General features: G+C 39.9%; 1 protein-coding gene and 1 long non-coding RNA gene across 2 annotated transcripts in view; one reads left to right on the top strand and one right to left on the bottom strand.

Annotated features, from left to right (window-relative positions):
- Window positions 1-7: 7 nt before the first annotated feature.
- LOC115256820 (uncharacterized) lies at window positions 8-27,875 on the bottom strand. The gene is made up of 4 exons (XM_062844905.1): window positions 27,570-27,875; window positions 2,288-2,443; window positions 1,088-2,100; window positions 8-496 (listed from the first exon to the last, which is right to left on the bottom strand). The coding sequence occupies exons 3-4, from the start codon at window positions 2,085-2,087 to the stop codon at window positions 381-383; spliced, it is 1,116 nt and encodes a 371-aa protein (XP_062700889.1). The 5' UTR covers window positions 2,088-2,100; window positions 2,288-2,443; window positions 27,570-27,875; the 3' UTR covers window positions 8-380.
- LOC134285030 (uncharacterized) overlaps window positions 8,753-27,875 on the top strand; it is a 62,094-nt gene continuing 42,971 nt past the window's right edge. The window contains exon 1 of the long non-coding RNA XR_009996092.1: window positions 8,753-9,211. This is a non-coding gene — a long non-coding RNA (uncharacterized LOC134285030). The remainder of the gene's footprint in view (window positions 9,212-27,875) is intronic.

Raw genomic sequence — 27,875 nt, forward strand, 5'->3', positions numbered from 1 at the left:
AGCTCGTTCGAGCCATTCGGCTCGGCTTGTTCGGATTCGTCATTGTGACAAGCGTCAAATGACTTTTCGATAGGGATGCGCAGTTTACATCCAACAATTCCTCCCCTCTAAACTAGTTTGAACTTTGAACATTTTAAACAATCACAAAGTGGAGTTTTCAATTAGTATATTGTGATTTAATACTCCTTGATAACTAAATCGAATTCAAAATCTTTGAAATAATTCACTAAAAATTCAGTTATAACGAATATTCTTTACACGGTTCACTTGTTTCACTCGCTTACATCTTCGCAGCACCAGGCTACCGTTTTCGGAGTCCTGACTTCATCTCTTCCTTCCTCCCTTCGGAGTCTGCGCCGATATTGCTAGTCCTTGTCGGATTACTTCTTACAATTGTCGTGTTGCTGCTCCTTAATCAAAGCGGTGGGCCCTTGTCTTCGCCTTATATACTCTGATATGCTTCTTGTGCGCCATTGCGACCGTGTTTCCAACACATCTGAAAAACATTGCGAGAAAACTTTTCAATAAATGTTGCCTTTCTTGTCTGGGGTTATGTGGATTCTGGTTTTCATAACACACTACATCTTCCGCCATCAGATCGTCAAAAGCATCCTCTGAGCATATTAGCGCATTCACGTTTGATACCAACTTCATCATTTTATTGAATCCACCTTTATCCGAGCCTTTACCAAACAAGAGATCACAAACAAACAGACGTGACTCTTCGAAGAAATTCATCAAAAACTTTTGTCCGGTGTCTTTTTCATGTGCACACTGCCATCTGTTGGTAAAACCGCGCGAGACACTATCGGCCATGATGGATTTCAATTCGGCGTTTGTCTAACACGCACACTACTACACAAATCGCCTGTAATGTTCGTTTGCATCATTCAGCAACATGTATACTGGCAAACGTCAAAGCGATTGAACACTAGCACCTCTGGTGGAAGTATCGCGGAAATCAACTTAAATTTGAATTGGTCATTAAATGCATGTGCCAAGCCGATTTGAAGAGTGTTACGTCTGTTTGCCTGTGAGGAGATGCTAGTTTTATTAATAGATGCCACTAACATACATTGAAGATTACCTGAATCACTGTTGTTCGACTCTTCGACCTTAGTACTCGTTCTCTGCAACAGCTCGGAAATGTGTACATCCGGGGCCATCGGTGCCGAATCAACTAGCTTAACCGCCTCCCGATTCATGTTTATTAACCTGAAACACTTCCTCCGGATGTGACCTTTCACCCCGCAGAAACGGCATGTCATTTGAGAGTAATCCGGCCGCAGCCATTGTCGTCGATATCCATTTGGTCTTCCATCCTGTCGGTGAGAACCTCCCGAGTCAGAGGGACGTCCTCCTCGGTATCTGTGCTGCCATCTGTCCGCCTGTCTGGTTTCCTGATTACTTTTGACCGGTCCTCTTCCGCTACTGGTTTCACCACGACTGTTGTGCTTTTTCGCCAATTCATTAATTTTCGCCATTCTTGTCGCTGCTACTCCCAATTGTTGGTTAGAGCCATCGATCACTGCTGAAATTGAGCTAGGGCGCCCACCATGTTGCTGAAGCGCGGTGCCGGTGTTTGCCTGAGCTACCTCCCAAGTCACGATAATTTGTTCTGCTTTTGGCAAAGTTAACCTATCGTCGCTAAGAAGATGTTGTCTTAGATTTTCGTCCCTTATACCTGCTACGAGACGATCAAGAATAGCAATTTGCTTGTAATTTCCGAAACCGCAAACTTCTGCTTGGAGTTTTAAGTCAAGAATGAAATCTTCCGTGCTTTCGCTAGGATTCTGCACCCTGGTAGCGAACTTATACCGTTGGACAATATCAGAGTCGGTTCTGTCCAGACGATTTTTTAGCTTCTCTACTACATCGTCTAACGATGATTCTTCAAAATTTCCCACCGGAAATAGGAGCTTCAGTTCGGAAAATATGACTGGACCGCTCATGAAGATAAAATAGGCCATTTTGTCCTCATCTTCTATCTGGTTCACACGGAAGAAATATGTCATCCGGGTAAACCAATCGGCAAACGATGCCCCTCTGCGGTATGGCTCCATCGTGAATGCTACACTGCTGTCCATTGTGATTCAGCCACTAATCAAAATCAAATCGGATCAGCAAAGCAAGATCATCCGAAATCAAGATCAGTAGAAGAAATGCCGCATGGAAGAAATCAGAGAAAAAAAAAAACACGGGTTAAAGCCAAAGTTAAAGCTTATTGCTTTCGCTGCATATGCTCAAGCCTTATTCCAAAACACAGACACAAACAAAAATGACTCACCCTGGTCTTCCAGTCACCTGTTCCGGATATGTTCCTGTTCTCTGGATAACACAACCAGAAACCTGCGTCGATGCACCAGTTCCGTTGAATTATTCAATGAGGGAATTCTTCGTAACAAGGCTAGTCTCAATGGATTGTTGAGCGGTACAGTTAATCCTTTGTAATCAAAAGAAAGTAACAATAAGTACAACATCACACAAAACAACAATGCCGAGACGAAAAGTGCTTTGTTTGAAATAACAAAATAAAAAAAATGAATCACCCTATTGTCGCAGACACACGTTCTAGCTTGAACAAATTTATTAAAATTTTCTATGTAAATTTTCACTAGCGACACCTAGGCAACCGATTGCCACAGTGCACTTGACAGTGTGAGAAACCACGTGCTTCCAGCCGCTTACTTACCACCTAATTAACCACCGAGAAATAAAATCAAAGCAAACACTGTCAAAAACTTTCCTACATTTGCGTCACATTCACAATAGTTATTTATGTAACGAGTTTCAAAAAGTTGATTTTTTCAGCACGAGTCGTACATTTATCCAACGAGGCTTGCCGAGTTGGATAAATATGAAGAGTGCTGAAAAAATCGAGTTTTGCAACGAGTTACATACAAAATTTCATGCAATGATTTTTTCATAATGCAACTCGTTTGACTTTACTATTACTTTAGAGCTTTTAGTAGAACTTGTTACTTCAGACTCTAGTTTAATTTAAAAACACTTCACTTATACTTTACTTTTGCAAAAGAAAATAAAAAATGAATAACTCTTTTAAAGAAAAACTAGAAAGGACGAGCAAATTCCTTTTAATTCTACTACTGTGCTTATCTTCGGACAGATAGGCCTATTTCGTCTGTGACTTACAGACTTCTTCAGTGTCAAGTGCTCGACTGAAGAAAACCTCGCATTCGTTGTGGTATTTATACTAGGAGTGTATGTGTAGGTACGTGTGTGGGTAAAAGTGTAGGTATAAAAATGTAGGTACAAAATTGTAGGTACATATTGGTAAAAAAAAAAAAAAAAAAGGGGGTGTATCTGCCTGTTAGAAAACAGGGTGTCAATAAGATACCTAAAGCTAGGAAAATTCCTACCAATTTGGTAGGTAGTCAATTGGTGTTTGTTGTGTTATTTTTTCCCGCCGATTTGGTAGGTAGTCAATTTGTGTTTTGTGTATTGTGTAATGTTTTGTGTGTGTTAGGTAAAAATTTAAACAGCCACGTGTACCCATTGCCCTGATCCTTGTTAAGTAGTTTTTTATTGTTTTGTTTGTAAATTTCTAAACTTTCTGCAACATCAAGTTTCCATGGGTTTGTAATGTGTCGTAAGAGTTTAATATTTGAAGTATTCATAAAATGTCCTTCATTGAAAATATGTTCAGCAACTTTAGATTTAAAATGATGAATGAGTCCCTTGTCTGTGTCTTTGTGTGCTTTTGATACTTCCGTTATGTGTTCTTTGAATCGTGTGTTGAGTGTGCGTTTTGTTTGTCCTATGTATATTTTGTCACAGTGATTACATGTTACTTTGTAAACACCAGATTTTGTTAAGTTGTCCAACGGGTCTTTCGTAGATCCTAAGAGAGTTTGAAGTTGGTTAGCTTTGCTTGTGAAAACCAATTCAAAACCAAACTTTCTGAGAATTGGTCGGAGTTTTTTGGTGTCATTGTTGTAGTTCACAGTTATCCGTTTAAGTGTAGGTTCTGTCCGTGTCAGTGTAGTCAAAGAACGTCTGTATTGTTGTTGTGTCTTTTTGTTGATGATCTGTTGTATTGTTTGTTTTGTGTAACCGTTCAACTGTGCTGTTTCGAAAATGTAATTAAGTTCTTTCGTTTTTCCTGTTTCACTAAGTGGAAGTGTCTGCATTCGGTGTATCATGTGATTGAAGGATGCAATTTTGTGTTGATGTGAGTGATTTGATGAATTTGGAATAGTGCGTTGAGTGTGTGTCGGTTTTCTGTAAATTTCGAAGGAAAGTGTTGATTCTTGTTTTACGATGAGTATGTCCAAAAATGGTAGTTGGTTGTTCTGTTCAATTTCACAAGTGAATTCGATGTTTTTGTGTGCATTATTGATATTGTTCAAGATTTCAGGTAAAAGATGTTTCTTAACAATGCTAAACACGTCGTCAACGTATCTCCACCAGACTTCAGGAAGCTGTTTGTTGTTTTCTAAGCGTTTTTCCAAATTTGCCATAAAAATTTCACTTAAAAATGGAGAAAGTGGATTGCCCATGGGGGCACCATTAAGTTGTTTGTAGGTTTCATTTCTGAACGAAAAATAATTTTCTTCCATACAAAGTTTGGTTAATTTGATGTATGTACGAACTTTCTTAATCCAATCTGAATTTGAATCTTCATATTGGTTCAGAAGCCAATCTTCTAGTAGGTTAATGGCCTCTTTAACTGGAATGCTTGGAAATAGTGATTTAACGTCGAATGAAACTAAAATTTCATCGTCGTTAACGGATAAATTCTGTACTAGTTCTGTGAATTGTTCGGAATTCTTGACAGATCTACTGTGAAATTTTTTAGGCATGTTTTGGAATTCTTGTACTAAATATTTGGCAATTTTGTGTGTAGGTGAACCAATGGCTGAAACAATCTCACGCATTTCATTTCCAGGTTTATGAACTTTGGGAAGTCCTTTTATTCTTGGCAATGAAGGGTTAGATTCTTTCAGGCTTTTAATGACGCTTCCTAAAACTGGTGTAGACTCTTTGAGAGTTTTGTCAACACGTCTTACTAATCCTGGAAGAGGATCAGTACGTTGTTTTCGGTAAGGTCCATTTTGAATCTTGTTATTCATTATTTCATCATAGTCCTCTTTGTTCATGATTACTGTTTTGTTTCCTTTGTCAGCTTTCAGATAGAAAACTGGTTTCTGGTTAAGTTCTTTGATTATTCGTTGTTCTTTCAGGTGTTCTTTGTTCAATTTGTTTTGTTGTGTGTTTTGAATAGTGTTAGCTGTTTGTGTTCTGATTTCTTGAATCTGTGGTGTCTGTAAATTGTTCGTGTTGATAGCTGTTTCAATGTCGATTATGGTTTGTGTTGAATCTGGTTTAGAGTGTACTGCGTAGTTAAGACCTTTGTTGAGAAGGGTCAACTGTTCTTCCGTGAACTGTTCGGAAGAGCGATTGACCACTAACCCAGTTAGTTCTTGTGTTGTGTTTTGTGGTTGTGTAGAAGAACATGTAAACTTCGGATTTTGCATCTTTAATGCTTTAAGTTTTTTATCTAGTAATTTCCTTTTTCTTTCTGATTCACAAAATTCTGCAACTTTTACCTTTGTTAGAAAATTAGGGAAAGATTCAGGATAATCTTTCGCTAACTTTAAATGGAGAGAATAACATTCCAAAGTTTTCATGTTGATCTTGCTGTGTAGTTTTTTGATGCTTTCTTTGATGAGTGTTTGTTCAAGTGTCTTTACTATGTTGGGGTTTGTGGCTGTTTTAACTTTTACCTTGTGACTTACGGGAGTAAGCCTGTACTCTATACACTTCTTGAGAAACGCGATATCCTTGTGTAATCCTGCGATGGTCTTCTTCAACTCGATGAACTTATTCGGCTCTGACTTTGGCTTGGTTGCCATCTTCACTTTACTATTACTTTAGAGCTTTTAGTAGAACTTGTTACTTCAGACTCTAGTTTAATTTAAAAACACTTCACTTATACTTTACTTTTGCAAAAGAAAATAAAAAATGAATAACTCTTTTAAAGAAAAACTAGAAAGGACGAGCAAATTCCTTTTAATTCTACTACTGTGCTTATCTTCGGACAGATAGGCCTATTTCGTCTGTGACTTACAGACTTCTTCAGTGTCAAGTGCTCGACTGAAGAAAACCTCGCATTCGTTGTGGTATTTATACTAGGAGTGTATGTGTAGGTACGTGTGTGGGTAAAAGTGTAGGTATAAAAATGTAGGTACAAAATTGTAGGTACATATTTGTAAAAAAAAAAAAAAGGGGGTGTATCTGCCTGTTAGAAAACAGGGTGTCAATAAGATACCTAAAGCTAGGAAAATTCCTACCAATTTGGTAGGTAGTCAATTGGTGTTTGTTGTGTTATTTTTTCCCGCCGATTTGGTAGGTAGTCAATTTGTGTTTTGTGTATTGTGTAATGTTTTGTGTGTGTTAGGTAAAAATTTAAACAGCCACGTGTACCCATTGCCCTGATCCTTGTTAAGTAGTTTTTTATTGTTTTGTTTGTAAATTTCTAAACTTTCTGCAACATCAAGTTTCCATGGGTTTGTAATGTGTCGTAAGAGTTTAATATTTGAAGTATTCATAAAATGTCCTTCATTGAAAATATGTTCAGCAACTTTAGATTTAAAATGATGAATGAGTCCCTTGTCTGTGTCTTTGTGTGCTTTTGATACTTCCGTTATGTGTTCTTTGAATCGTGTGTTGAGTGTGCGTTTTGTTTGTCCTATGTATATTTTGTCACAGTGATTACATGTTACTTTGTAAACACCAGATTTTGTTAAGTTATTCATTTTTTATTTTCTTTTGCAAAAGTAAAGTATAAGTGAAGTGTTTTTAAATTAAACTAGAGTCTGAAAAAACTCGTTTGAGTTGCATAATTTTCACAATGCAACTCAAATGAGTTGCATTATGAACATTATACAACTATTTTTCATTATGCAACTCATTTCAGTTGCATAATGAACCAGTTCGGAAAAAATGGCCATTATGATACCAAAATGAGTTAGATAAAATGTAAATAATGATACTGAATTGTATAAAGATTTTTCAATACGAGTGAAGTTCATCCAAATATAGTTTTATTCAAGCAAATCTATGTAAAATAAAAATAATAATGTGTAAAATAGATTACAGGAGTCCTGCGCTAATTTGTGCTAAAGATTTAAGACATTAAATAAAAGTCATTTACTCTGCACAAATTATGTGGAAACATTATTAGCGTTCAACACGTGTGGTCTTTTCCCGCCATCCGGCTGGAAGACGACCGTGGTGACAGTTGTTGGTCGCAACGCACATGTGAGGCAGCGATTGAATATGAACGTCACTAACTCCATCTGTTCGTTGATTGCCACTTGGCAATTTGTGGCGGCCATGTTTTTACACAAGCTGCTGAGTCAAACTTGAACGTCTGTCTGCTCTATTGTTGTCGTGGGATGAAAAGGTTTCATCGTTTTTTTTAAAGAAGCGACGCCACTATAACAATGTTCATCTTACGAAATGGTGACGGTATCGGCGTATCAAAACCCTGAATGAGTGTGATAATACCTAATCTATATATATAAAAATGAGTTTGAAGTCCCTTCAAACTCATTTTTATATAGGCAACAAAACTCAAGAACGGATGAACCGATCAGCTTGACTCTTGCACGGTTCGGTTCGTATTCGTGTTGGCTGTGTTTATATGTCCAAAAAGTTACGAAAAACAACTAGAAAAGTAAGAAAATTGATAAAGTACTGATTTTCGTGAGCTGGGAAGGAAATCAACACGATTGAAATGAAACCAATTAAGAGTGCGGTGACGTTATGACCTCAATAGTTGTCAAACCACCACAGCTTGGCAAGACACTTGCAGACAAAGTTTGCCGGGACAGCTAGTTATATAATATTAAAAAAAAAAACGAAAAAAACCTTTTCACCACATATATATATATATATATATATATATATATATCTTCATTTGAAAGATAATATGTATCTAGCATATGTTTTTCTCCTTTTGTTATAAAGCATGTATCCGCAATAATTAGGACACAGAAATACGGATATAACTCTGCAATAGTTACATTAAAATTGCTCAAATTTTACTGTAGGGGAGACTGTGGAGACTTGATCCCTTTTTCTTAATTTACCTGAAACTTTAAGAAAAAAAAAACACAAAACTTGATCCGATTTCCGTAGAAAATGGCAGGTAAACATCTATTGCAAGTTAATACACAACAGAAGGCCTTTAAATTATTGTTAAAGTTTTCAAAACTGTGTTTTTATGGAGGCATGTCTTATGATATATTTTTCAAAAATGAGTGACACTTGATCCCCCTTTGAGCACATGGTTTATTTAAAGGGAAAATAATTCTAGAGTCTTCCTATTCATTTCTCCTCGAGTTTTCTTGTATTTTCGATGAATATGGTGTATTTGAAATTGTAAGATTTTCTTAATTTTTTAAGGATATGCCGTATTTTCAAAATGAGGAGACTTGATCCCCCTTTGCATGATTTGTACTAAAATAATAATTATCTGACACATTTTATCCATGAAAAGACTAGAATTCCAACTATATAGAGGCATCCGAATAGAATTTTATTTTTCACATACATAATGTGTGTGTTGTGTAATCCTCGAGGGATCAAGCCTCCCCATGTCACTGCTGTGTATACTAATCTGCATTTATTAAAATATGTTTATAACTGCCTTATTTGAAAAAATATGTTTGATAGTATTTTATTTAAACTATTATGCTTTTGGTCGAAATACGAAGTTACCGAACGTGCGAAAATTGATTTTTAACCTACTTAGAAATGTCGCAACTCATTTTGGATTAGTGCATATTGTTGCTCTTAATTAGCTTAATGATGCGCAACAGAAAAATTAGATTCAAATTTACTTCGCAGCTGCAACTTCGCATGTGCTTCTAGCGACGACTTCGATTTGGTGGTGCGACGATAATCCTCTCTCCTCTTCTTGGCGTAACGTCCTTACTGAGACAAAGCCTGCTTCTCAGCTTAGTATTCTATGAGCACTTCCACAGTTATTAACTGAGAGCTTCCTCTACCAATGACCATTTTGCATGTGTATATCGTGTGGCAGGCACGAAGATACTCTATGCCCAAGGAAGTCAAGGAAATTTCCTTTACGAAAAGATCCTGGACCGACCGGGAATCGAACCCGTCACCCTCAGCATGGTCATGCTGAATACCCGTGCGTTTACCGCCTCGGCTATATGGGGTGCGACGATAATATGTGCTGTGAAATTTTGACACGATTTGATTCAATTTTCACAAAACTATTGAGATTTCTCGGAATCGCCCAAAAAATTTCTGAAGGACTGAAAACAAACCATCAGCCGTTAAAAAATAATGCAATGTATCGAAATCACTTGTAGCCAAAATATAGCCGTTTGTCCCGGAGTAGTTTTGGAAAAAATATGCTAGAAGAAAATTGTTTTAGATTCCGAGAAAATGTGGGGGGAACAAGTCTCCCCAGGGATCAAGTCTCCTCAGTCTCCCCTACACATAGAACGAGTGATTAGGGTGCTAAAATCCAAATATGAATATCTTAACGGGCTGTTTTTAGTGGAATCATTAAGATGCTTCGAAAACAATATAAATGCAGTAGATTTGGCTGTCTGGGTGTGGTGCATATTAGTAAATTTCAATAAATCAATTGTATATTTTGTTGTAAAACTTTGTATTTAGGATTGTATACGAATAAAAGACAAATATTGAGAAACACTAACAATTAAAATTCATTAATTATCCATTGTTTTGCATTTCTACCAGTAATTACCAAGCAACTCTGGAAGAATTATGTTCTGGAAATACATTTTGCTTCGTTTTTTGCTATGCTCCCATAATTCTACATCTCGGCTGACTTTAATTATACAGTTTTCCTGTTTTTTTTTCCAAACCATGAAGAGACCAAAATCAGCTCCAGCAATGAAAATTTGAGCCTGGATTTGAAAATAATAAGCATGCGTTTTGACTAACTCGAAAGCATCATTTTCGATCTTTATGAATGAATTTTAAAGGCAGACCAACTTATCTAAATTTAGCTGATCATTTAAAGGGCTTTTTTTTATTTAGGCAATAAGGACATTTGATTTCTACCACAAATTTTCCGCAGCATAAGCAACTTCCTACGCAGTCAGGCGAAGGAGCCAGGAATATATTTTCTTGGTAAATAAATGTGCCACAATCCGACAGTTGAGGGTTATCATGATGTTTAGTTAACTGTTTGTGTAGGGCTCGTTTAGCAATCGGTTCATTTCTTCGACCATATGCTAGCGCCGGAGAGTCAAAGGGATTTAAATAAGGATGCCATATTTTCATTAGCAAGGTTAATTTCGGTGTAGGATTCATTCGACGTGCACAACATCCTTGAGACATGAGGCCGTGACTCTTCTCGTTCGAACCCACATCCAAAAACTACAGTCCTTCTGTTTGTTTTATTCTTCAATCACTTAACCTAATCTACAGCTCTATTGTCCACTAGGGCACTGCGTGAGCGATTGGAAACTGTACTTACACATTGTACAGCGCCTAAAAGTATTCTAATTCTACTATCGAACTGGTTGCCGTTGCGCTGCTTTCACTTTCTACCCTATCATGGTAGAATGATGAGCACGAGGATGTTGATGTGTGGCTGTTGGTTGTTCCTGTTTCCAGTCCGATTGGGTCCATTTGGGTTGCCGTTCGCCGATGTCCAAGTATCTGTGTCCATTTGAGCCATGGGCTCAGAAGAGGGTCAGTGTCAGCTGCTCTCAGGGGGAAAGAAGCAACTGACGAAAGTGCCGGGGCTGGGATCGAACCTATGACCATCTGCTTATGAAGCAAACGTGTGGACCACTGCGCCACGGGCCCCGACTGTCCTTCTGTTTACGAGTCAATTTCTCATCTGCTTCTACATCGGACACCGTCAAAGAAAATTTGAAGCCCCGTCCTAAATCTTGCAGATCTTGAAGATTGCTCCCACGGAGTGCAATGATGAAGTTTCCTTGCAGCAGTATGCTTTTGTTCATGATAATGTTATCGGGAATGAGATCGTCTTCGCAGTTCTGGCACGAAAAGTTGACACCATTATAAATCGTGTTCAAAATGACAGGATTTTCATTTTCTTCTCTCAGCTTCCTTAGCATACTGTCGAAATCATCTCTCGTCTTGCAAGCAATCGCATCTTAATAATATTTTGAAGTCTTCCCGTAGCTAACATCCCGCACTTTTTTTATACATATCCATTCGAATGTTCTTCGAAGGTTGATGCCAGTAACATGGCATATCTGTAACAGTGACCTATGGATATATTAGAAAGATAATAAGTGCATGTACCATTCTTCGTAAGGAACTTTTGTTTTACCTTTCTATTAACGGACTGTGCATGCAGATTAGCCAATGAATACAGCATTGCGTTGACGTGGGAACATGTCTCACTTATACCGTATTACCCCGCTAATACGACACCGCCTGTTGTCGAATAACCGGGGTAAACTTTTAATTCGACAAACTGGTCACCCTACATCACCTTGCTCATTGTAATTTGACAACTCTATTTTTGTTATTGTTTTGATTTCCGAATTTGTTATGAAACATAATTTCAACAAATGTTGTGGTGGTGCGATTGAAAAGCTCGTTCTTTCCACGATTGTTTCCTTCCTCAGTTTATTCCAGTTGGTCTCCAGGCGGTTTGGGTGGGGTGTCGAATAGCACCAACTCAGAACTTCCGGAATGAGCGGCTGCAAGAGGAGCTGCTGCGGGTCCGAGTATAAGAACAATATCAAACTGTTTTGCATTTACAGTGTACATTTCTGTGACATTTTTGAATACTTTTTAATTCGACATATGTCGAATAAGCGGGGTACGAATTAAAAAGTATCGTATTAAAACGTGTCGAACTAGCGGGGTAAGACGGTACCCGCAATGCACGTACAATGAGCACAGATAACGTTTCCTCGCTTATCTATGATAATCCAAAGCTTCAACATATTCTCCTTCAATTTCATCGAGTGGATAACCTGCAAAGATAAACACTTTGTAATATTTTGTAAGTACAAAAACAGTACCATTTACCTTTCCAACGAGAACATGATAGCCTTCTCGGATAGTTTCCTGGACGGAATGAACGAATCCAGACTCATTTTTTTATATCCTTCCATACTGCGACTATTCTTTATTGGTTTACCACTGTACGGCGAAACAAAGCTCAACAAATAGTCGATCACATGACCAGTACACTCAAATTAATCGACTGATAGATTCTATGTGCGCTAACCCCATAGATTGCTGGCGAGAGAGAGAATCACCCGTTTATGTGCAAGTAATAAAATCTATAAGTAAAACATATGATTTGTAATATAACTAGAATATATTCCAAGTGTAACAGCATAATGCGCTAACTTGCGCACATAAAATTTAAGAGTAAGCATTACGACAAGAAACCGTGATGGCGCGCACAGGAGACAAATGTTTTGCTCGAAAGTGTGCTGTTGAATTCAATTGCCGGCCGAAATAATGGATATTTTCAAAGGTAAGTACATAATTCTTTCTTTATAACATGTATAGTGCTTACACTCAGTTAATTCCTGTTGCAGCATCGGAATCGATCGCATCACTAGCGATAAAAGTGACGAACTTTCACAGCCGAAACAGTCCAACTTCGTCATGCCAGCATCAGCATCCAGTGGTTCTACCAAGTGCTGAAGGAGGAGTCCACGACGGGATCACTTCAGCCTATTCGTCTAATAGCTTAAATATCTGTTCTGTTGGTTTGTTCATGAAATAAAAATATCTCGATCGACAAATTTTCCAATTTTTTATTTATTTACATTTTGGAGCCAATCCCACGTGGAAACGGATTTATAATTCGTTCCAATGTAACCCATACGATGAACGATTAAAAATCAAAAGTGACGCACATAAGTTCTATCATGATTGAATCGACAATGATTCAATAGTGCTGCACATAGTTTTCAAGTGTAAAAGCAACTGGTCATAATCTAAGTGCAGAACTTTTAAATTCAATATGTTATTTATTCTGAGTGTAGTAACCGAGGTCGGAATGGCCTAGTTTTCACTTCCCCGTGCAAAAAAGGAGGGGCTGCACGGATGGTAATATCCAATATTACCCTTATTTTTTTCAAATATCTACGGTACACATTTGGCGATGATTTCGGCAATGATTTAGCATAGCTTGAGAGGCGACCTCAAATTGGCTTCTTTAGCGGTGTTGAGATAATTCCATATTCTGAATCTGCATGCAAAACTGAGCCGAAATCCAAATTTTCATGAATTTTGGTGCCCGGGAACCTATTTTAAAATCAGTTTGAAGTTTGTATGGGAGCGATTTGTCGAATCACCCCTCGTCGCATTTTGTACTGGGCGCAGCTGTCAAGCAGTTGCTCAGCTGTCAAAAGGTGATTTCGAAAAATCTATTTGAAATTGATTTTATGTACCAAAATAAAGTTCAAAAAATCTGAAAAAAATCATAGTGGTCCAGAAAATGGTGCTCTTTCGTATAAAATCAAAAAATCAATACATTTTTCCTAATTTAAAAACCCAATTGAATTTACCTGGCTGAACTTGAGCATTATCATTTATTTAATTGTTTAGATGTTTATGATGCAAAATAACACTAATCTATATATCTATCTATCTATCTCTATATCTCTATATATAAAAATGGATTTCCGTCTGTCTGTCTGTCTGTCTGTCTGTCTGTCTGACCGCTATGCATTCGGAAACTACTGAACCGATCGGTGTGAAATTTTGTGTGTGGGTGCTGTTGGGGCCGGGGAAGGTTCTTAGCTTGGTGTGAGACCTCTCCGGTCTCTGGAACGGGGGGTTCCCATACAGGTGACTTTGCGGAGGACGTTCCTATGGAGCAACGTGTCAAAAAACGCAGTAGTCAGGCAGTACGACGTTTATCGGGACAGCAATCTAGAGTGCGTTGCTAAGATCCCATTGCTCAACAAATGTCAAATATGTAATGTTCACGCTGTAGGTTTTTTTTACTACGAAACTCACCCAGCCCTACACTCAGAATAAATAACATATTGAATTTAAAAGTTCTGCACTTAGATTATGACCAGTTGCTTTTACACTTGAAAACTATGTGCAGCACTATTGAATCATTGTCGATTCAATCATGATAGAACTTATGTGCGTCACTTTTGATTTTTAATCGTTCATCGTATGGGTTACATTGGAACGAATTATAAATCCGTTTCCACGTGGGATTGGCTCCAAAATGTAAATAAATAAAAAATTGGAAAATTTGTCGATCGAGATATTTTTATTTCATGAACAAACCAACAGAACAGATATTTAAGCTATTAGACGAATAGGCTGAAGTGATCCCGTCGTGGACTCCTCCTTCAGCACTTGGTAGAACCACTGGATGCTGATGCTGGCATGACGAAGTTGGACTGTTTCGGCTGTGAAAGTTCGTCACTTTTATCGCTAGTGATGCGATCGATTCCGATGCTGCAACAGGAATTAACTGAGTGTAAGCACTATACATGTTATAAAGAAAGAATTATGTACTTACCTTTGAAAATATCCATTATTTCGGCCGGCAATTGAATTCAACAGCACACTTTCGAGCAAAACATTTGTCTCCTGTGCGCGCCATCACGGTTTCTTGTCGTAATGCTTACTCTTAAATTTTATGTGCGCAAGTTAGCGCATTATGCTGTTACACTTGGAATATATTCTAGTTATATTACAAATCATATGTTTTACTTATAGATTTTATTACTTGCACATAAACGGGTGATTCTCTCTCTCGCCAGCAATCTATGGGGTTAGCGCACATAGAATCTATCAGTCGATTAATTTGAGTGTAGAGCCGATTGGAGAACCATACACTCAGAATAAATAACATATTGAATTTAAAAGTTCTGCACTTAGATTATGACCAGTTGCTTTTACACTTGAAAACTATGTGCAGCACTATTGAATCATTGTCGATTCAATCATGATAGAACTTATGTGCGTCACTTTTGATTTTTAATCGTTCATCGTATGGGTTACATTGGAACGAATTATAAATCCGTTTCCACGTGGGATTGGCTCCAAAATGTAAATAAATAAAAAATTGGAAAATTTGTCGATCGAGATATTTTTATTTCATGAACAAACCAACAGAACAGATATTTAAGCTATTAGACGAATAGGCTGAAGTGATCCCGTCGTGGACTCCTCCTTCAGCACTTGGTAGAACCACTGGATGCTGATGCTGGCATGACGAAGTTGGACTGTTTCGGCTGTGAAAGTTCGTCACTTTTATCGCTAGTGATGCGATCGATTCCGATGCTGCAACAGGAATTAACTGAGTGTAAGCACTATACATGTTATAAAGAAAGAATTATGTACTTACCTTTGAAAATATCCATTATTTCGGCCGGCAATTGAATTCAACAGCACACTTTCGAGCAAAACATTTGTCTCCTGTGCGCGCCATCACGGTTTCTTGTCGTAATGCTTACTCTTAAATTTTATGTGCGCAAGTTAGCGCATTATGCTGTTACACTTGGAATATATTCTAGTTATATTACAAATCATATGTTTTACTTATAGATTTTATTACTTGCACATAAACGGGTGATTCTCTCTCTCGCCAGCAATCTATGGGGTTAGCGCACATAGAATCTATCAGTCGATTAATTTGAGTGTACTAGCTGCCTGCCAACTACTTACCCGTACAAGCTAGCAGCAGCAAGAAATCGATCGGTATAGGTGAATTCAGATGACCCCCAATTGTAGAGGCGCTTGGTGAGATACGGAGAAAATCGTTTGTTTACATAAAAAAGCCAATTTTTTGTCGTCAAATTTTACACATTATTTGCTCTAGAAGTTGCTAGTTTTCATTGGTAATGGCTTCCGTTATCATCATTCTTGATGCCCACGCCGACAGATACCGGATTGGCCACCTAACAAAAAATCCGGAAGATCGCCCTCCGGAGGCATAGCAAGAGCTCTTCAAATTAATCACATAAATTGTTCGTAAGTACCTACCGGATCTAAGCGCATCTGAAAGAGAATCAAATTTTCTTTCCGAAAAGTGCTCGTTTGTTTCTCTACGATGCGGAATTCGATACGAAAAAGTGAAAAAAGTGCACTTTTCCTATGCTGCGCCATGGAAAATTTTAGCGGAGCCCCTTTTTTCATAGGGTTCTCATTCCTGCCACCAGATGCGGAAGGATCGTTAGCTTCCGTTGGATTTGCCTATTGATGCACACTACTCTAATCCTTCGGCGTTGGCCCACACGGTTACGCACGGTTGCGATAGCCCTACCGTGGGGCCGGATTATCGCAGCGGGGCTGCTCGGGGATGTCCGTTGGTCCGGAATGGCATCGGAATCGTTCCAGCGGCTTTGGCGAATGTAGGCGTCTTCACTCATTGGCAATATCGACACGGCCCAGGACGAGACTAGAGTGACCGAGACGAGAGAGGTCTCTCCTGGGTTTTTAGTCCTGCGTTTAGACTCGGAAGCCATTTTGACTTCAGAGTAGACCCATGTGAGACCGTATTTTATAATACGGGAAGAGGTCCTAAATAAAATAGTTGGTCCCGTCAGGGTGGCCGGTGATTTTAATGTAGACCAAATTACATGAACGGGAGCAAGCTTGCTATTTGATGAAAACATTCGCGAAATGATGCGATTTGCTTTCGACAACGAATACGTTTTCACCCATCCTCGCTTTATTCAATCAACCTCCCATACGAGTAGCACACGACCGGACTCAACACTGATCAGCATAGTTGACTCTTCCTTTTCGCCGTTGAGCCGTTGCGTTCTAGCCAAGCATCTCTTTTCATCGCTTTCGATGCTTTTCGACAGCTTATCGCGAAGCATCGTTGGCTGGAAGCTTTATTAGTATGGTATCGGTACATGCGAATGTTGCTTCTGTGTGCGTGTCGAGCGTTCGTGCCGTAGCTTCGCAAACCAACCTATTCGGTATGGTTCGGCTGTTCGGGCGAGCGTGTGGCGGCACAGTCAGATGTGTGCAAAATCGTTTGTGATTTACATCATGTTCGTTTTGCCACCTTTTTGCTGCTGGTCATCGCTGATCAGTGCACAGTTCAATCGCACGCGATAAATATACAGTTGATGAGTTGTGATGAGCACTAGTGAGGTGATAATTTGCATCATTGAACGGGAGTATGTCGTTGCCCCAATTCCTCCCATATCTGAATAGAAAGGGGGAGGGGGTTGTAGCAACACTACGCTGCACTACTTTTAGCCAATCGCAAAGATCGGCGTTTCTTCAATTTATAAGATGGCAGCGACCGGATTGACGGCCATGCCACATCTATATATATAAAAATGAATTTCTGTCTTGATTTCTGTCTGTCTGTCTGTCTGTCTGTCTGTCTGTCTGACCGCTATGCATTCAGAAACTACTGAACCGATCGGTGTGAAATTTCGTGTGTGGGTACTGCTGGGGCCGGGGAAGGTTCTTAGCTTGGTGTGAGACCTCTCCGGTCTCGGAAACGGGGGATTGCCATACAGATGACTGTAGAGTCGGAAATCACGGACAAAAGAAAATACGCGTCTGCTCGGTTGGCTCGTCGGTACAAAAGTGCTATCTTTATTTACTCTCATCCACACACCAATACCCAACATACTTGCCCTGTTGTACATTTCTATTTCGTTGTAACGCCTGTCACGACTTAGACACTACACTTCCCCACTTTCTCGGTAGTCCTGAACTTTACCCAGCTGGAAGTCTTCCAGATATTTCGGCTTCTTCGACTCGCGTCGTGAACGATATGATGTTTCGGTACTCGTGCTGATATTGGTGCTGCCTTCGTTGGATCGCTGTTCCTGTTCAGGACTGCGGTTTGAAATCGTTGCTTCCTCATCCTGGTGTTCCGCGTTGACCTGCATTCTCGGAATCAATGGCTTTAGATGTGACACGTTACGATGGAATATTTTTCCAGTTTCCTTTGACTGGATAGTTGCATCCGCTCCGTTTCGTTTGAGGATTACCATTTCTTCAGGACTGAAGTTTGTCGAAAGTTTATTGTCTTTTGCCATTCTTTTCGCGACAACGATGTCTCCTTCCCCAAGCGCACTTGGACAAGCCTTCCGCCTTCTGTCAGAATACTCCGCTCCTTTGGACTTCTTCTCACGGTCTGCATCTTGTATCTCCTCGATAGACTTACCTGGGTTAACTGGAAATGCCGGAAGCTTATCCCGGAGGACTCTACCGAACATGAGCGCCGAAGGTGCAACTCCGGTAGTGGAATGCGGTGTAGAGTTATACATCAGCAGATACATGCGCAAATCCCACTTCCAATCTACTTTAGATGACTCCTGGCTGATCTGTAATCGTTTTTTAAGTGACTTGTTTGCCCTTTCCACCTCACCGTTGGCTTGAGGCCAATATGGTGTAGTTTTCCTTAGCTCAATGCCGAATTCAGTACAGAAGCTTTGTAGGGATTCGCTCACGAATTGTGGCCCGTTGTCCGACTTGATGGATTCGGGTATTCCATATCTGCAGAAGGTTTCGTGCAGTGCTTGAATCGTATTTTTAGCCGAAATTTCCTTCATTATTATTACCTCGACAAACCTACTGAAGTAGTCAATCAGAACCAAGAGATTGTGACCTGAAGGCAATGGGCCCATAAAATCAACCGCAATATGAACCCATGGCTTGTCCGGAATCTTCGTTGTTAGCAGTGGCTCTGGTGCCGCCAGAGAGGATACCAAGGTACAGTCTTTGCAACTTTTAACGAAACGCTCAGTTTGTGAATCCATACCCGGCCACCATACTTTCTGCCTTAGACGTCTCTTCATAACTACAACTCCCGGATGTCCTTCGTGCGCAAGCTCCATGGTTCTGTTTCGCAAAGATGTTGGTATGACAATTCTTTCCCCTCGAAGAAGCACGGCTGATACTACACAAAGTTCTGTTGCATATGTTTTATACGGCTTGGCCTTCTCCGTCCAAGTTCCAGCTTCCAACGCCACAAAGACCTCCTGAATTTCTTCATCTTTCTTAGTTTCGTCCTGGATCTCCGGTACGGTTATTGCAACTGGAGCAGAGATGGTTACCAACATCTGGACGTAACACTCATTGTTCGGATCGTACGTCTTTGGGGATGATTCGGAAAGCCTCGATAAAACGTCCGCCACATTGGTTGCTCCCGGTTGGTACACCACATCATAACTGTACGATTGGAGTCGCAAAACCCAGCGTTCAATTCTGGCGCAAGGTTTAGATTTTGGACTGAACAAGAATTTCAACGGTTTGCAGTCCGTAATTAACGTAAACCTTCCGCCTTGGAGGTAGAGCCGAAATCGATCAACTGCCCATACCAATGCCAATGCCTCCTTCTCCGTTTGACAATACTTTCTTTCTAAGCTGGTTAATGACTTACTGGCATAAGCAATGACTTTCCCTTGGCCACGAACATCTTCTTGCAACAGTACGGCCCCTAGTCCAGATGGACTAGCATCTGCAACAAGGATGGTTTTATCACGAACGTTGAAGAAACCAAGCTGCTCGATATCGCTGACGGCTCGCTTAATAGCATCGAACGCCTGCTGATGGCTATCTGACCATACAAATTTGTTCTCATTCTTCAGAAGCGCTCTCAGAGGGTCCGTTTTACTTGCCAGGTGTGGTATGAACCTCCCAACATAGGTTACCAAACCCAAAAAGCTTCTGAGTTCGGTCACGTTGTTTGGTCTCCTGAACTGATTGACGGCCTCAACTCGGCTGACTGTTGGTTTTACACCTGCCGTTGAGAGTTCGTGTCCAACGAACTCCAGTTTCTCCACATTAAATTGACATTTGTCTCTGTTCAAAACAATACCGTACTCCTCGAAGCGCTGCAAAAGTTTGTTCAAGCGAAGATTGTGTTCCTCCTGAGTGCGTCCTGAAACTACTACATCGTCCAAGTATACTATGACGCCTTCTAATCCAGCCACGATCGTGTCCATTACTTTTTGGAACAGCTCTGGCGCACAGCTTATTCCAAACATTAATCTTTTATATCTATTCAAAATCAAAAAGTAACAAAACAAAAACCGTTTTTAAGCCACATTTATTTAAATTCATTATGCTTATGAAAAGTTTTTCAAACCCTTTACCTGAACAGCCAGTATTTCGTTAGGAACGTCGTGATGACTCTGGAATCTTCCGAGAGTTCCAGCTGGTGGTACGCATCCTTCACGTCTAGCTTTGAAAACCTGACCGCTCCATCCACATCCGCAAGCAGCTCCTCAATTACAGGCAACGGGTGAGTTTCGCGTAGTATTGCCTGGTTCGCCTGTCGCATATCTACACAGAGCCTAAGATCTCCGGACTGCTTTAGGACAGGAACCACCGGAGAAACCCAAGGAGATGGTCCGTGTACTTTCTCAATAATATCCATCTCCAACAAATACCTCAGCTTATCATGGATACGTTCTTCAAGTGCAATTGGAGCTCTTCTGTATGCTTGTTGGATCGGTTGTACTGTTTTATCGATTGGGATTTCCAAAACGATGCCTTTGATTTTGGGGAAAACATTCGGAGCTGAGGCCTTTACCGTGCCAATGTCGAATCCAACCTTAAGGACTTTTAGCGCTTTTGCAGTTGAATCTCCCAGTAGATTCTGCTGGCCCCCCTCTACGACGTAGAACTTTGCATTCACCGAATTTGCTCCAGCTTCGACAACCGCCGAGAACATACCCTTGATCTTCATAGGGTGGTCGGTGGCATATGCGACCAATTTGCGATCAACCTCTTGGGATACCTCAGTAATACTTATGCCAGCTTTACGTACACGCCTCCAAGTGTTCTCCTCAATAATGTTAGCATCTGCTCCAGAATCGATAACCATTGGAATCTTTATGCCACCCACAACAAAATCGAAAACATTCTTGCCCATCGCAAAGAAAATCGCATCATCGTTCTGCAGCTCTGGCTGATGCTCTGCTGTTTCTCCAATTTGTCTGATTCGCTTCGGTTTGACAACATCCGGATCAGGCCGGCCGATACGTTTGAGGCAGCGGTTTATGAAATGCCCCACTTCACCACATTTCAAACACTTTGCGTTCCGGGCTCGACACAAGCTATCGCCTTTCAAGTGCCCTTTCCGACCGCATGCGAAACAGGCCCTGCTGAATGTCTTAGATGGCATCACGCTCGGTCTTGGCCTTCCCAAGCCCGGTCGCTTCCAAATTTTATTAACGACCTCTTGTGGCTTTGCATCGACATACGACCGATCCAGTTCTTTCATCTGCTGTTGAACATCAGCCAGCGTGGTTCCCAAAGTAACGATTTCTTCCAGAGCCAAATCTCTTGACAAAATTTGTCGCCGAAGCTCATTCGAGTTGCACGTTTCCACAATTTGTTCGATAATGCGATCCTCCACTTCTCTTGAATCGAAACGGTCGAATTCACATCGTTTCGCTTGAATACGTAGCCTCAATACGTAGTCAGCGAATCTCTCATCTTGTTTCTGAACGATCTGTCGAAACAAGTGGCGCTCGTAATTACGTCTCCTCATTGGCTCAAAATGCTCATCTAATTTTTGTATGGCCACATCGTAATAAGGGGGATCCGTTACTACATGCGGGATTTGATCCACACCAGGAAGGTGTTCAAAAATTTCCTGAATTTCCGAACCCGCCAAGTGCAATAACTGTGACCGTTTTTCCCACTGCGAAGTCACTCCAGACGCATCAAAATATCTCTCCAACTCCCTTTTCCATTTAAGCCATTCTGTCGGTAGCCGAGATCTGTCAGCTGACATTTCAAACGGCCGAATGCGACGCATCGAATCCATCCTGTGTAAGTTTACAATAAAAATTAAATCAATCTTCATCCACGACAGTTAAACAGAAGTGAATGGAGTGGATGGATAAATATACTTCTTCCCAAATTCAAACGCATATGCATATGTATTTCATTATTAATAAAAGTAACAAACAACCGTACTAAATGTTTTTATGAGTGATTCCTCAGACATTCATTCGAGTATATCTGTATTTTTTAAAAAAAATATCATTACCTTATCCGTCGGCAGATGATCGTATTGTGTCGTATTGAAATATCCTCACGAAACAACAAAAAAAATGTTTGCTTACCTGGATGTCATCAATGATACAAACGTAACTGAATGCCGCTCATACGACAGCTAGACTCGTTAGATGATGTTAAAATGCTGTATAACTTAATAATCCTTATATGAGATCGCTGATCTTGCTGTGCTAACTTTCCACATTCACTTCATCACAAGGTCACAAGGTTTAATTGAGGCCTCTATTCCCAATCAATTTTTCTTCGTACATATGCACCCAGTTGCAAAATTCACACAGGCAAACAGTTGCCGAAAATCAACCATACACTTCCAGAGCACCTCTTCCTCTTGCACACAGTTGCAAAACTCAAGCACCCAGTTGCCTGAACATGCTTAGCACCCGGTTGCAAATCAACCCCATACTTGAGGTTAGGTTACGAAAAAAATCTTTATTTAGGCACACGGTTGCCATCTCGTTGCACCCAGTTGCAAAAGGTCTGCCACTCACATCTCTTCTTATCACACATTTACTTTTCATCCTTTCCGCATCACGCATCACTACATCGATAGCAGGCACCCCGTTGCCAGGTTTTCACACACACCGCAACACGCTGCTACACTACGTGTGCGGTTCCCATAGGATTTTCTTCCTCACAGTTAGCACTCCCCCCGCCGCGGTGAACCATGCTTTCAACGTCCTCGGCATCTTGCACTTCACACATTTGCACATTTCCATTATCCACGACCCCGTTCGTGGGATTTTGTCGAACACAAACAGCAACATTAAAACATGGCGTTTTGGAGTATTTGTATCTTTATCCATTTTTTGCAATGCCAGTTCACACACACTATTATGCTTGCTTCCAACGTTTTCGGAATTCATGTCTTCCATCTCACGTAATAGAAATTCGATGAAACCCAAACTAATTTACTCTGCTTAATCAATTCACCATCACAAATCTTCATTCAGCAGCCGAAGCGCTCGTTTTCGGTGTTAGTAATTCCATCCATCCACTTCCATTGCACTGCTCTACAAATTTCACAATTCCTCCGCCATTTTCTTCTCCATGTGATGGCATCAGAACGAAATTATTTTCTAGCAAAACCACTCACCTTCAACCCAGCACAAAATATTAACTTTTTATCACCTTTCTCACCGCAAAACGCCACAAGAAACTCTTTTCGCCTATTTTTTTCCTGAGTCGCCAAATGTAGAGTCGGAAATCACGGACAAAAGAAAATACGCGTCTGCTCGGTTGGCTCGTCGGTACAAAAGTGCTATCTTTATTTACTCTCATCCACACACCAATACCCAACATACTTGCCCTGTTGTACATTTCTATTTCGTTGTAACGCCTGTCACGACTTAGACACTACAATGACTTTGCGGGGGACGTCCCTATAGAGCTGAATGTCAAAAAACACAGTAGGCAGGCACTACGACGTTTGCCAAAACAGTGTGAAATCAATAAATATTTCAAAAATGTTTCAATTATTCACCTCGGAACCACTTCAATTGATACCGCCAGTCGGGGTGACATTGGGCCTGGGGGGTAACTTTGGGCCAAAAATCAAGAAAGATGTTTCGCTCAAAATACTAAAATTTATCCAAGTGATTATCAAAAAGTGGATGGTAAACGGTAAATATAACTTGCGTTGACCATCCTATGTAGAAAAAAGTCACATTTAGTCAATTTTATATTAAGAAAACTTGATGTGAATTTTATGGTTAGGCGTACTGTACAATATCGTTGTTTTAAAATGCCCAGCAGAAAACAGCTGAAAACCGAACATGTAATGAATTACTGTTTTCTCGGTGTGTTGGGTAGTTGTTTTAAAAAGTATAATAAATTTTCTTGGTTTTGTATGCTGTTTTGCATGAAAAACTTATTTACTCAAGCTGTAGTACAAATACTTCGTTTTGGGGGTGACTTTGGGCCATATAAAAGCAATGCAATCAGTACGAGAACCTTACAAATGTGAATTAAATCGATTGAGAGTATTCACATTTTTTTATGCATAATACGGTTTAAAATAATGGTAATAAATGTTAGATTCATGCAAAATTAAAATTCACGCATATCAGTTGCTAGGCAGATGATAAAGCAATATTACTTTCGTCTTTTGAGAATGTTAGTTTGAGTTATATTTATGGGATAGCGGATATATTGTGTAGGAACGTTGATCGTTTACAATGAATGTGGTAAAATTGTCACGTTTATTTGTCTGTGATGTTATTTTGAAGTGACTAGACACTGATAAGTTGTGGGCAAGTATCTATATATTTGATAGTTTCTATTTTCAAGCGATATTATCTCACATTGAACTGTTTTGTTTGAATTTTAGTGTTTGGCCCAATGTCACCCCCTAGAAGGGATGGAATTGGGCCAATTTCATTTAAGCTATATCATTGTCAAAATTAAAGTTAAAGCATTTTCACTTTAAACAATCCTAAACAGTATAAACATGAACGTGTCTACCGAATACAACATTCATTTAGAGCTAAAACATTGTTGTAACGACCTAAAAAGAGATGTACTATGCAATTTTGGCCCAATGACACCCCCACTGATGGTAGGTGTTACCACCTAAACCTACTTGCAAGGGACATTAAAACCTTTTTTGGCTATGGGTGTTTTGCCATTGACGGTTTGATCATGTACAAAGCAAAGGGGACGGACCGGACGTGCCAGCGTTCACACGCTATCCAAGAGTATTATGAAGTTACCGATGTACCACATTTTCAATGTTGATTGCGAACCGCAGGAGGTCCGAACTGAGGATCAATAGCACTAAACCGTGAGTAGACCCTAGACAGACCACACACTAAGATCAGCTCGGTATTTTTCCCATCTTTTTACTGAGTTCTCAACAGCAGATTTAACTCGGTACGCTCGGTTATCCCTTTTGCTGAATACTCTGTAAATGAGTTAACGAGTTCTGCAAATGAACTGTCAAAAATTACAGATGAACGATAAATATCGTTACTGATGAACGGTGAATATTGATTACCGAGTGTACCGAGTTAAATCTGCTGTTGAAAACTCAGTAAAAAGATGAAAAAAATACAGAACTCAGCGAAAATTTTACTGAGCTGGAAAATCAGAATCTTAGTGTGCATGTCAATTTTGTTAACACTTGATTGGATCAAGGATGATGTTGGTTTCGATCCGCTACGTAAAGCACTGCGTAGCATTGAATTCATGGAATCTTGGTGCATCGGGGCCTAACATCTAGCCGCTGCTCGGAGAAGGTATTGCATATTGTGAGTATGGAAAATAACAAGTTCCAACAGTGTACATTATCAATATCTTTGATTCGCCTTTATATGCCCAAAAGGCCTTGAATTTTCACACCAGATAAGGCGAGATAATTTATTGCCATCAAATCACACCCTCTTTCAACCTGAAACTCTCCAGAAATTCCTCCAGGAGTTCCTCTGCAGATTTCTCAAGGAATTTCTCTAGATATTCCTCCAGGAATTCGCACAGGCATGTCCAGGCATTCCTTCAGGAGCTTCTCTAGGGAATTGGGTTGTTGAGTGAATAAAATATTGCTATTTTCAAAAACCTAATCGAAAAAGCTCATTTTAACCGATCGGTGTGAAATTTTGTAGGTGGATATTTTTGGGGCCGGGGAAGGTTCTTAGCTTGGTGTGAGACCTCTGCAGTCTCTGGAACGGGAGGCTTCCATAAGATGACTTTCAAGTCACACTGTTCCATTTTCTTTACGTACCAACTGCTAAAATTTACAACGTACCTAAATGTTTCCTTCTTTTTTACTGAAGGTTTTTCTTTCGAGTGGCGCTGTTGTGTAGTTTATGGCAGTTGAACTGTGAACTCTATGTGTCGAAATGTCCCTTTATGTTACATTGATAAAGAGTTGCTTAGCAACCAAACCAACAAACAGCATTCAAATGTGTATATAAATGAGTTTACATACCCTTTGGAGCCATACAACTAATTAATCAATGACATGATCAGCAAGAATTTTGAACGGTTCAATATGTCCTCATGGTGGGTGGCTATGTTCATATGTAGAACAAGTTAAGAAAATTAACAAAAACAATAGATAAACTATATCGTAGTGCAAGAACCACAATTAAAATGGGCAATACAAGGTTTGCCGGGTCAGCTAGTAATAATGAAAAACGAATGTCTCTCTCTCTCTCTCTTCTTGGCGTAACGTCCTCATGTGGACAAAGCCTGCTTCTCAGCTTAGTGTTCTTTAAGCACTTCCACAGTTATTAACTGAGAGCTTCCTCTGCCAATGACCATTTTGCATGCGTATATCGTGTGGCAGGCACGAAGATACTCTATGCCCAAGGAAGTCAAGAAAATTTCCCTTACGAAAAGATCCTGGACCGACCGGGAATCGAACCCGTCACCCTCAGCATGGTCGTGCTGAATACCCGTGCGTTTACCGCCTCGGCTATATGGGCCCGAATGTACAAACAGTTTAAAACCGCAAATTCAATTGATGTTGCTTTCGATTCACCAGGTACGACAACGACCGATTTGTTTGTAAACATTGCCCGCATTCACTCTGACACAAAGGAAGAATTTCGAGTAAAGAAAAAGAGCGTGGATAAGTCCATTTGAGCTACTTTGGCGAGCTGTCACGACAACCGGGGACGTTCAGTGGTATCATCACGGATGGATAGTGTTTATTAACGAAAAAGCACTGAAATTTCGCCTCGTCGAAATTCATTGAATTGCCCTTAATTTCGCAAGAAAAGAAAAAAATCTTCGGACTCCTAATCAGACTGATAGATGGTCTCAGGACACTACAGAGATGACCCGATTGTGAGACAAATACGCCGAAGGGGTTGATGCAAAAATTTACTACCGTTGTGCAGATTTTTAAGGAAGTTAACACGGAAAAAATGAGAAAATGTATGCAAAATTAAATTAAATAAATAAAAAGAAAATCGGGTTAAGTACGGTTCCTTTGAATTCCACTAAAAATTTGCATCCTTTGACAGATACGTATTTCGACCTCAACTGTAAGGTCGTCTTCAGTGTCTTGTACTTGACTCGAGTCGAGTCAAGTACAAGACACTGAAGACGACCTTACAGTTGAGGTCGAAATACCTATCTGTCGAAGGATGCAAATTTTTAGTGGAATTCAAAGGAACCGTACTTAACCCGATTTTCTTTTTATTTACAGATATTCCCCTAACAAGCCCAGGTTAATCATCATCAATAAATTAAATAACTTCAATGATAGTTTTCCACGAAACTACAATAATTTCTCTTTGTTTTGAGAGCTTTATCTTTTTCTATTTGTTGTTCTACTTCTGAGATATAAGTGATTATCTGCGTCCGGATTCTAACTGGACAATACCTTACCTTACATGTTTTGTTATATAAACACACACTCTGATGATTAATATAAATATAAATAAATATGTTTCGCTAGATATCGCCCACGTTTTTCTATTTCAGTTTTCTAAAACCTTTGTTATTCGCTCCGTTTGTTCTCCGGTACTGCGCACCTGAGGGCGTTCCAATCCATCAAACCAAAGCGTTTCTCTTTAAATTTCTGCACTTACGTCACTTTTTATACTTACTTACGATTTTCCTTCTGCAAGATGTGTAAATCTTCGGGGAAACCCGTTTTCTACACGCTCACCTCTACCCGACGGACGGGATTCGCTGCGGTAGAAGCTGCTCGAAGATCTGGTGTTGCAGGCTACTGCACACGACCGTCAACGAAGCGAAAACTTTTCTTTTGGTTCTTTGCACGCGTTTTGGCAAACTTTTCCGGCTTTTATTCGTCGACACTTTCAAGTACTATATTTTAGTCGCGGAACAGATCAAATCCGGAGAATTAAAAGCAAACAAATCGAGCGAAAGGTATATGTACAGAACAACTG

Source organism: Aedes albopictus, chromosome 1 (genome assembly GCF_035046485.1).
Source record: "Aedes albopictus strain Foshan chromosome 1, AalbF5, whole genome shotgun sequence".
Taxonomy (NCBI): domain Eukaryota; kingdom Metazoa; phylum Arthropoda; class Insecta; order Diptera; family Culicidae; genus Aedes; species Aedes albopictus.